Source organism: Clarias gariepinus, chromosome 9, assembly GCF_024256425.1.
Source record: "Clarias gariepinus isolate MV-2021 ecotype Netherlands chromosome 9, CGAR_prim_01v2, whole genome shotgun sequence".
NCBI classification, from domain to species: Eukaryota; Metazoa; Chordata; class Actinopteri; order Siluriformes; family Clariidae; genus Clarias; species Clarias gariepinus.
In genome coordinates this window covers 8,322,607-8,333,188 of record NC_071108.1, presented here as the reverse complement: position 1 = coordinate 8,333,188, position 10,582 = coordinate 8,322,607, and the positions used below count along the sequence as shown (strand labels likewise).

General features: G+C 37.2%; 2 protein-coding genes across 4 annotated transcripts; one reads left to right on the top strand and one right to left on the bottom strand.

Annotated features, from left to right (window-relative positions):
- Positions 1-66: 66 nt before the first annotated feature.
- Positions 67-8,202, top strand: pola2 (polymerase (DNA directed), alpha 2). 2 transcript variants are annotated; one of them, XM_053503933.1, is made up of 19 exons: positions 67-221; positions 412-556; positions 664-788; positions 1,937-2,019; positions 2,930-2,987; positions 3,071-3,171; positions 3,451-3,644; positions 3,906-3,994; positions 4,086-4,238; positions 4,411-4,473; positions 4,562-4,616; positions 4,704-4,828; positions 4,973-5,011; positions 5,113-5,186; positions 5,276-5,384; positions 5,489-5,595; positions 7,571-7,627; positions 7,702-7,828; positions 7,918-8,202. In XM_053503933.1, the coding sequence occupies exons 2-19, from the start codon at positions 472-474 to the stop codon at positions 8,068-8,070; spliced, it is 1,797 nt and encodes a 598-aa protein (XP_053359908.1). In that variant the 5' UTR covers positions 67-221; positions 412-471; the 3' UTR covers positions 8,071-8,202. The 2 variants fall into 2 exon arrangements, with proteins under 2 accessions (XP_053359908.1, XP_053359907.1); XM_053503932.1 differs by having other exon boundaries at positions 3,062-3,171.
- Positions 8,203-8,391: 189 nt separating this feature from the next.
- cenph (centromere protein H) lies at positions 8,392-10,547 on the bottom strand. Of its 2 annotated transcripts, none has more exons than XM_053503939.1 (10): positions 10,437-10,547; positions 10,095-10,171; positions 9,946-10,001; positions 9,808-9,853; positions 9,647-9,715; positions 9,503-9,559; positions 9,314-9,377; positions 9,057-9,108; positions 8,793-8,950; positions 8,392-8,653 (listed from the first exon to the last, which is right to left on the bottom strand). In XM_053503939.1, exons 2-10 carry the CDS (start codon positions 10,169-10,171, stop codon positions 8,567-8,569), a joined length of 666 nt encoding a protein of 221 aa, XP_053359914.1. In that variant the 5' UTR covers positions 10,437-10,547; the 3' UTR covers positions 8,392-8,566. The 2 variants fall into 2 exon arrangements, with proteins under 2 accessions (XP_053359914.1, XP_053359915.1); XM_053503940.1 differs by lacking the exon at positions 10,437-10,547 and adding an exon at positions 10,243-10,340.
- Between the last annotated feature and the right edge of the window lie 35 nt (positions 10,548-10,582).

Genomic DNA, 10,582 nt, shown 5'->3' with positions numbered 1-10,582 from the left:
TAAAAGTAAAGTAGCAGTTGTTGTTGATTTACTGCCACCTCCTGGCGACAATGAAACCCATATACCGGAAGCGGAAGTGACGTCGGGCTGTTGTCGTCCGGGTGATTTTTCGCGGCAATCCTGACTTGACATTTATTTATACAGTTGGAGTAAAACGTGACGTATTAAGTCCTTAATGCAATTTTAAAACAACAGTTAGGTGAATAGCAACAAAATTGTTGGTAAGTTATTTAAAAACAAAAAAAAAAACCTTTGTGGTATGATACTTAGCACTTTTTCCAGGTTAGCGCGCGCTGCTTGTGTGGTACAGTAGCTAGATAGCTAGCTCACTCATATAGTGTCAACATTAGGCGTTACGTTACAACGCGCGTCTTTTTATGCTAAACTAATAATTTTTTCCACATTTTCCAGATTAAATTTAACCCGAGTGTGAATAATAAACGCGCTGAATTAGCCCCGAAGCCGGTCAGGATGGCGGCGGTGACCGCGGAGAACTTAAAGCTGGAGCTCGAGACGTTTGATATCGCGTGTGAGGAGGACTCGGTGCTGGATAAAAGTGAGGGAACACAGAGATTGAATGAACACACACACACACCTAAGGATTAAGTTTACAGTCATGCCTTCTCCCTGTATAATGTCCATCTCTCCCTCTCTTTCTCTCAGTGCTGGAGCAGTGTATGTGCCACAGAATGAAGGGGCAGGACATTGTGTTTGAGTGGGTCGCTTTCAGCACCACTAAAGGCCAGTTAACGCTCAATCTCAACAACCTGGAGTCCTTTGAGCATGAAGTGAGTACACCATGATGGGTGTTTTATACTTATCACACTTCCTCAACTCTATACATTGCTCCTATGCATTTGTTTCAAGCAATTCTGTTTAAAAAGAGTGCTTTGGGTGTTTCCCTGTTTGACTCTTCGAGGTAAGATCTTCCATTACATCTCATCACCTTTTTTACCTTCCATTACATCTCATCACCTTACTATTGACACCACAACATGCTGTAAATCTTATTTCACCCAATGGCCAAACCTCAGCCTCTTAATGTAGTCCTGGTCTCAAGCTCGGATAAAATGGGAGAGTTGCGTCAGGAAGGGAATCTTGGGTAAAATCTATGCCAAGTTTTGTACTCGTGCTGCTGTATTACATACAGTTCCAGCTGTGATTTTCTCCAGCATTCACAGCCTTGCAGGTATTTAGAGCAAAAAGTTTTTTTTGCAGGTTTTGTAATAATAAAATGTTCATTGAAGATATATATATATATATATTTAGTTTTACTACAATGAGACACTTGGTAAAACTCAGTTGTTTTAGCCGAATAGAATAGTTTCATTTAGAATTTAACACAATATCACATTGTTTTACAAGGGTTCAGCTGAGAATTATAATACTATAATATAACAAATATGATAAAAAATTTCACACTCAAGTGTTTAATAGATTGCAATAAATTTTTGTCTTGTTAAAAGATAATAGAAAAGAATAGAGTTTTATTGAAATGGAATGTAATCGACCGACCGATTGATTGATTGTTGGTTATTGGGAACATGGATGGGCTTTGACGAGTATAGCTTAAAAACAAAACCATAAAGAGTATATTAAGGGCTTATCACGTCCAGTCCTGGGGGGCCAGTGTCAAGCACAGTTTGTAATTCAATAACACCTCAATAAATCTGTTAATCAGCAGATTAGTTGAATCAGCTTTGTTTGAGCAGAAGAATCATCAAACTAAACTGGACACTTGTCTCTGGAGTAAAACGTATGGAAAGGTTAAGTTTGGTTATGGGAGAAAAAAGTTATAGAAGATTTTTTTTTTTTCCATAAATGCCCTGATTTGTTTAAAGTAAACTCCATTCATTTAAATATTAAAATGAAATGTTAAACTAGGATTACCACTATGTCATTTTAAAATGTAATTATTATTATTTATTTTTTGTAGGTCTTAAACAAAAGGCAGAAGACCAAAAGCTCATCAAAGAACAAGTTAAACACTACCAGAGATGTTCATTCCATCCAGGAACTGTATCCTCATTCTTTTGATAATGTTTCCCCTCTCTAATAACAACATGAGACTTCAGAGTAAATTGTATGCTGACCAGGCAAACTGAATTCCATTATCCCAGCTTATAAATGCTTCAGTGCTTCAAGTTCGTCAAAAAATATAAATACAAAATAGTAAAATCAGATAGCAATCAGAAAACTGGATCGCTTGTACAGTAGATGCCAGACATCAGTCACTTGTTTATTCAAAAAGTAGCTTCCTTATTAAAGGGGACAAAGAAACATTAATTTTTAATATCATGACATATTAGATCCTTGATTTGCCTGAATTGATAGTGAGTAAGGTGAGTCAAAAGATGTAAACAACAGCAAAAGGTCATTTTTAGAGTTTTTATTATACTTTTTTAAAAATTATTAATAATAATAATAATACATTTTATTTATAATGCACTTTATATTTAAAGCAAATCTTAAAGTGCTAAAAAATTAATTTAACCCGAAAGCTCAGATAAAAAGATAAGTTTTAAGACCAGATTTAAAAGCGTCAACAGTCTGAGGCGTCCTCAGATACTCAGGGAGAGCAATCCACAGTCTAGGTGCAGCTGAGCAAAAGGCCCTATCTCCCATAGTATGAAGTTTAGTTTTAGGAGGTTTCAAAAGATGTACTGAAATTATATTTAGTTTCTATAAGGATGCCTACAAAATCACCCCAATTCTATAATTATTCATTATTTATTTTTTGAGCAATTCAAGACATCTGATGACCATTCCTGTATTTCTATATATCACAGAAAAAAAAGAAATTGCAATGTTTTTTTTCTAATATCATGCAGCCCTAGTGTGTATGTGTGTATAAAGCAAGAATGTGTGTCAGGCTGTGTGTATTGTTTAAAGGCTTTACAATCCTCATTTCTTAACCGCATCTGATCAGAATCAAAGCAGAAGAGGAAGAAGAGAATTTACTGGAGTCATACTCAACACCAGGAAAGGTGGGACAATGGGACATGTTTAATAAAACAATTTTGCTTTCAAAAGTTGTTGATGTATATCGTGTTTGTGTTAGGGTTCTCAGAAGCGAGCTCTTACAACTCCTGAGCATCCTAAGTCCAAACGCAGCGCTGCTCGTCTGCCCAGTCCAGGTTTGGCATTCTCCCCTGCCAGCTTCTCGCCATGGTAAATAACACATGTTCACACACACTGTTCACATTCCTGTTTACTCCTGGCGCTGAATATCCTTTTTTTTTGTGGATTTAAGTAGGTTCAGCTTCATACAACTCTTCATATGTCTGTGATTCGCTAGTGTGTTAGTGTGTTCACTAGATTCGCTAGTGTGTTAGTGTCAGCACAGAATTGTAAAAGTGTAAAAGAATAGCAGTATTTAATAAAAAAAATTAATGCAGCTGTATAAGGCATGTTTAATTTGCTTATTAATAACTCTGTGTGCATGTAAAGTGCAACGCCTTCTCAGAAGTACAGCATGCGAAGTGCACGCGGCGAAGTAGTGGCCACATTTGGCAGTGGACAGGGTCTGCAATGGACAGGAACAGGTGAGACTGCGGTGCAGGTGGAACTCCTAGAGTGCCAGGAAGACTCGCTCACCAGCTCCTACAAATACATGTTTCAGAGGCTCAGAGATGTACGGAATGGTATGTCCACTACATCACACTCTCTTATCCATAATGGCCGAATAATGCTATTGTCATAAGTTGACTTGAGCACGGTCTGTCAAACTGCAGTTTTTTTTTGTTTTGTTTTTGTCAGAAAGCAAGTATACATTTAGAGTAAGAGAAAGAGACCAGTTGTTGGAGAGTCATTTATTCTGTACATCATGGTAATTCCCATATTTGTATGGTAACAGTATATCTAAAGGTATGCGTAGTAATAATTGCGTCTTGTGGTGTCTTCAGTTCTGACTGAGAAGATTGACCTGCTGGGGGAGGAGCTTCGATCACACTTTAATATAGAGGAGTTTTCTCCAGTCTCACTTCCTGCCCAGGTACGTCAAGTCAACGCTTCCTGATCTGATCTAATCACTAACTTTGACTTGCAGAATCAGTGTTTAGCTCGTTACTGTTTCTCTTTTTCAGGACACCATATCTGTGTTGGGTCATGTGTGCTGTGACAGTAACGGAAAGCTGAACGCTCAGTCTGTGCTGTTGGAGGCGAGTCAGGAACACGGGGCCAGGCAGGTGCCTGTAGATGTGTCAGAGCTCAAAGACTACTCACTCTTTCCTGGACAGGTAAGCCGAAATGTTCGCAGACATTCACATGCACATCTATTATTTAACAGGGATGGACCACTTATACATGACTGACTTGCTTGGATTAGATTGGATATATAAATGGGATGTTAATCATCACCCATTTCTCTTGATCTTGTATGTTTACTAAATGATGATCTCTTTTTTTCAGGTCGTCGTCATGGAAGGTATGAACACTTCCGGTTCAAAGTTTGTTGCTTCGAAATTGTATGAGGTATGTGCCAACATGAGCATTTAGTTTTATTTTGTACAATTGATACCTTTTTGTTTGTTATATTGATTTTAATTCGTCTTTTTTACAGGGTGTCCCGTTGCCATTTTACTCGAATCCAGAACTGAAGCAGGAAATGAATGACGGTAAAAAATCAGCTATTTTACCATTTCAATTTTAATTCAAAGAAATTGGCTGTATAAAATAACAATAACTTCTGTGTACACGTGCAGGCTTGACATCTGTGATGGTTTTAGTAGCATGTGGGCCGTACACTCCTTCTGACAGCTTGGCCTACGACCCTCTGATTGACCTTATTAACATTATTAATAAAGACCGGCCTGACGTCTGCATTCTGGTGAGAATAACCAAGTTATATATAAGTTTACGCAGAAGTTGTTTACCCAAAAAACGCTGACTTTACTTCAATGAAGTTGCCATTTTTTCGGGGTTTTTCACCTGACCTGACATGTCTAATGTTGTTGATTTATGTCTAACACAGCTTGGACCGTTTGTTGATTCCAAACATGAGCAGATTGAGGTAGTTAGTTCACTTTTTCTTTTTTTTTTTTTTTGTCGTTTTTGTGTACAAAATTTTAAATATCACAACAACAAACTGACTGATTTGTTTACTGTTTACAGAAAGGTCAGGTAACAGAAACCTTTGAATCCATCTTCTCCAAATGTATAGAGAGCATCGTGGATGGAACCAGAGGGTGTGTATTACCGCAACCATTGTGATTTTGCTGTATCTGGTCATACTTTTCCTTCTTTTGAACCCCCTTGTCCCCCCCTCCACTTTCAGGACTGGTTGTAAGTTGGTGTTTGTTCCATCTCAGCGGGATGTACATCACCATTACATTTATCCCCAACCACCTTTCACCCTCCCAGACCTGAAGAAAGATGATGTTCAGGTGAGCAATCGCATTGTATTTCTTTTGAATCAAAGCACAACCTGACGTGTAGTTATAATAAACTCCTTCACTAAAAGCTTGTCATTTCTGATTCTGCACCCTAGCGAGTGACTTTAGCCTCTGACCCCTGCACACTCCTGATAGGTGGTGTGACATTTGGCATGACCTCTACAGACATTCTGTTCTACATGGGAGCTGAGGAAATCAGCTGGTAAGATAAGACATGATTTGGCATGACTATAAACCATGTTATAATAATTATTAAGAATGGGAATCGTCATGATACATGATGCAATTCTTTTGTGTGATAATTGTAATATGGGGTCACGATGGTTTAGTGGTTAGCACTTTCATCTTGCACCACCAGGGTCCGGGTTCGATTCCCGGCCAGGCTTGTTTCCCTTCTTTGTGTGCATGGAGTTTGCATGTTCTCCCTATGCTTGGTGGGTTTCCTCCGGGTACTCCGGTTTCTGTCCAATGATATGCAGGTTAGACTTATTGGTGTTCCCAAATTGCCTGTAGTGTGTGAGTGTGTGTGTGCCTGTGATGAATTGGCACCCTGTCCAGGGTGTACCCTGTCTCGTGCCCTAAGCCTCCTGGGATAGGCTCCAGAGGTCCGTTCTTCGTACGTCGCTTGACACATCCGAGATGAATTGACACATCTAAGATGAGATCATCGTGCTAATTACGATCTGGCTAAGTCGGTTCTTTGAGCTCACCTGTTGTTGATGATTAGTATGGCTGGATTGAGTTGTCTAGGATTATTGCGCGCTCGTGCGTTGGTTTAAAAGGCGATATGCATCGACAGTAGAAACACTGATCACAAGCCCTCTGATTGGTTGACGAAATGGAAAAAGACCGGCTCAACTTTTTTTTGTAACACGTGTTATGCGCTGAAATGCCCCCCTGCCATGGATTGCCCCCCCTACATAATCGCTATCAAATATTATATTAGAACATTAATTTATAGGTTAATGGTTTACAAATTACAAATTACATGAGACAATAAAATAAAATAAGCAATATGAAAATAAATATGTTGTATATGAAAAAATAGAAATATTATGTATAGTTTTATATTGTTTAGTTTATAATAAAATTAGTTTCGTCCAATTTATCATTATAAAATATAAATTTTTAATATATATATATAAATATTTATTAGCATATTTTTATGACAAACCCCTGAAAAATAAATGTGTTACAAAATGAACATTATACAAGAATTTGTATTAATGGTCTTGACGGCTGTCTCGTGCCTAGGGTTTATTATAATAGTAATATCATATTTGATAATAATATACCTATGAATTTATGTTCATATATAATATTTGATAGCGATTATGTGTGTGTGTGGGGGGGTGGGGGAGTCCATGGCAGGGGGCATATACTTTTCTTTTTCCACGTGAGTCGGTCATGCTCTTTAACCAATCAGATGTGACCTCGCCATTTCAACCAATCATAACCCGGCAGGAGCGCAGGCTAAATCCTGTTTACATGAAATAAACCTGCTCCCGAGCAGGTTCAAGCTTACGGATATGTTGCTATGACAACAAATGCTAGAAGCGCATCGAAGAACGAAACAATCCAAGATCAGGACAAATCCACAACAATCAAATCCAGCTAACTGAGTTAGCGACGTACGAAGAACGGACCCCAGGTCCCCGTGACCCTAAATACAGGATAAAGCGGTATGTATAAATGATGAGTGAGTGAGTAAGAATTGCAATACAGTATATACCATGTTTTAGAAAAAGTATTTGCCTAATTTTTTGGGGGATATTATTGAAACTTATATTGAAATATTATATATATATTCAATATAATTTTTTTTATCATATTACATCCAAGTAAATAAAAAAATGCAGTTTTTAAATAATAGGAGGAAGGGGGGAATAAAGCTGTCCAAACCTGCCTGGCCATTATAGGAAAAAGAAATTGCTTACTAAACCTAATAACTGGTTTTGTCACCCTTAGCAGCAACAACTACAATCAAACGTTTGCAAAAACAGGCAATGAGTCTTTCACATCTATGAGGAGGAATTTTGGTCCACCTTTTTTTTTTTCTTTTAGAGCACTGTAACTGAATCGATTTAATTTCCTCCCCATTTCTAATCATTTTCAGCTACATGGTCATGAAAAGCCCTGATTCAGAAGCGTTAATCTTTGCTTGTTTTTTGTTGCAGTGCTACAGGCTCGGACCGATTCTCACGGATCATGAAGCACATGCTGACCCAGAGGAGGTTGGTAAATTTTGATGCCACAGTTTCTGTCCTCACTCATGTAGCATGTTTTAAAAGGTCCTTTTTCATTGCAGCTATTACCCGCTGTACCCCCCTGCTGAGGAGGTTAATATGGACTATGAAAGGTTTCAGCAGTACGGCCAGCTGCCCCTCACTCCCGACATTCTCATCGTCCCTTCTGAGCTGCGATATTTCATTAAGGTAGTGACGAATCCCTGGCTTTAGTGCTGTACAACAGCTATCTTTTATTATCATACATTTATTTAAGATTGTAAACTCTTGTCATTCAGGATGTGATTGGGTGCGTGTGCATCAATCCTGCACGTCTTACCAAAGGGCAGGTGGGAGGAACTTATGGACGGTTGCTAATTCAACAAAATCCGGTGCAAGAGGAGGGGAAAAGAGTCAGCCCCTGCATAGCAGCCCAGGTGGTGAAAATATAACTGGGAGAGTTTTGTGTTCACCAGTCAATTTTCATTTGTATGTACAATTTCATTTTATGTCTGTATTCCATTCGCTGTAAGGATGAAAAATAAAATGTATAGTAATGGAATAATGCACTTGTCCATATTTTATACTTGGATTACTGCTTCTTTTTTGCTCCTACAAGCATGCTAGGTTAGTCTAAACTGCTCCAAAGTGAAGCATCACACCCAAGGCATAGTGCCACCACACGCAAAAAATTTGCCATTACCCTCACCAGGAGCTACTGAAGAGGAATAAAATATTTTTAAAACACTGAAATAACGCAGAGTGCTAAGATATGTGGTAAAGCAAATCCAAGCATTTATTAAAGGGAGACTTTTCACAAAAAGTAGCACACCAGTATTTACAAACATATACACATTTTCTTTTTTTTTTTTTTTTTAAATAGATAAGATAAAAGTACACAGAGTATGCAGTATGTTATGTATATTTTCTTTATAAAACTACTACTCCTCAGTTAGGGATGCTCTCCAATCCCATTGCAATGTCTTTCAGTTTAGGATCGTCAATCCAGTTTACCCTGCTCCCAAGGATGATCCCCTGGTGGCAAAAAAAAGTATTTAATAAAAAAAATAAGTATTGGGAAAACTAATAAAGTCGTAATTTTTTTTTTTTTTTTGGATCTTGTGTTATGGATGTAATCTGGCTGTAGAACAAAGTAGAGTACCAAAACACGTACTCGAAGCACATTTTGGGAAATGGTAGCAATCTTTTTGTACTTCTGCAGGATTTCTTCAGCTCTTTCCACAGCCTTCTTCTGTGCCTCACCCTGATTCTCCTTCATCTGTTTCAGCTCATTAATCTCCTGCATCTTGTTTTTTATGAGACCTTTCAGCTCTGAGAATATACAATACAAACCAAGCAGGGTCTAGGATTTAAACTTTTAACAAAAGAATGTATATAAAATGTACAGCAGATGTGCATGCAGAAATGTATGAAGTACCAAGCCTCTCCTTTTGAACTTCTGTGATTTGGTCCTGAAGTTCTCGAGTTTCCTACATTATGTGACAAAATAATAATCTTTTTTTAAGATTTTTCTTTCTCTGTGATGTAAAATAATTTCTATAATGTATGATTAATACTATAGGCATATAATTTGTGAAATCTATGACAATGTTAAATCTTAGAAAATAAACAGAAATTGTCAACGTTTTAGCACTATTTAGAAAATGTATTTATAAAATAAATAAAAAACAATACCTTTATAATCTTCATTGTCTTTTCACAAAGGTCTGCATTTTCATCTACAAGTGCCTTCAGTGGCCTATAAGACAATGCCATGGTAAGGTTCATTATATAAAAATTACATTCTTTTATAAGATTAGATAAGGAACCAGCCACCATATTGTTACCCTATATTGATTAATTCTTATCCATAATTTCTCTTACGCTGCCCCGGCGTCATCCTGTATCAGTTTCTCAATGATGACATTCCAGACCTGCATCCTAAAACACAGTTTACCACGTTACATTTCAAACCTGACCTTAAATTCACACTGACTTTCAGAATCACTGTAAAAGCAGCAGTGTTACCTGTTTAAAACCAGTGTTTTGTTAAAATGTGATGTTCTGGCCTGTTCTATTTCTTTTTCATACTTGGACCTGTGGATAATGAATAATATGTATGAAAAGAATACATAATCATTTTAAAGCCATATAAAAAGATTTTTACCAAAACATTACATAAGCCTTACAGATCTGCTTCAGCATCCAGTGTTTCTAAAGACTTTAGTTTGCCTGCTGATGAAACATATATAACAAAAAAAAAAAAACATATTAAAAACATTTAGAAAAATTAACATTAACAGAAATGTATAGGCTTGGCAGCTTACCCATATTGGCCTTAATGTTCATGTCAAAGCACTGGTTGACCATTATATCCTTCATCCTGATGAAATACACACACAATTACATAATTACAAATACAGCAGTGCTTTGGACTTAACTTAAAAATATTATATAGTCCTAAATATAATCTCACCTTAGTAAATGCATGGGTGAAATGGATGAAGGGAGATCATTCACTGCAACAGGATCAGTGTCTTCTTCAGAATTCATCTAAAACAACAAAACTAATATCTGGAAATGTTCTCAATTATATATGCAGTGTATGGTAAAAAAAATGGTACATTTTAATATGGTACAATATAAGCAGCTGCTTATAAAAATCTCCGTAACAGTGAAATCCTGCTGTGTAAATTACATAAAGTAAAATGTGACACAAAAGTTTGCATTCATAAAAAAGGTAATAATTGTAAACTATAGGAAAACCTTTTATACAAACATCTCATCAAAAAAATCAAATCAAAGAAATCTCGCTTACCTTCACACAAATCCGGTTTGTTTTTATCACCTCCCTGACTAGCAGTTAGCTACTAACTAGCTTTCGCTAACAACAAGCAGCCGAATCTCCCGCCACCCGGAAGTCGTGAGTCACGTGACTCTGTTAAACCAGACCGCGCCTTCTAA

What these genes read in the sequence shown, in the direction of transcription:
- cenph (XM_053503939.1), bottom strand. Translation starts at nt 10,171, where the DNA reads ATGAATTCTGAAGAAGACACTGATCCTGTTGCAGTGAATGATCTCCCT. An exon ending in AAAACACTGGTTTTAAACAG is followed by an intron (nt 9,560 to 9,646) that starts GTAACACTGCTG and finishes ACTGTGTTTTAG; the next exon opens with GATGCAGGTCTGGAATGTCA. An exon ending in AGACAATGAAGATTATAAAG is followed by an intron (nt 9,109 to 9,313) that starts GTATTGTTTTTT and finishes CACATAATGTAG; the next exon opens with GAAACTCGAGAACTTCAGGA.
- pola2 (XM_053503932.1), top strand. Translation starts at nt 472, where the DNA reads ATGGCGGCGGTGACCGCGGAGAACTTAAAGCTGGAGCTCGAGACGTTT. An exon ending in GGACTCGGTGCTGGATAAAA is followed by an intron (nt 557 to 663) that starts GTGAGGGAACAC and finishes TCTTTCTCTCAG; the next exon opens with TGCTGGAGCAGTGTATGTGC. An exon ending in TTGCTTCGAAATTGTATGAG is followed by an intron (nt 4,474 to 4,561) that starts GTATGTGCCAAC and finishes TCTTTTTTACAG; the next exon opens with GGTGTCCCGTTGCCATTTTA.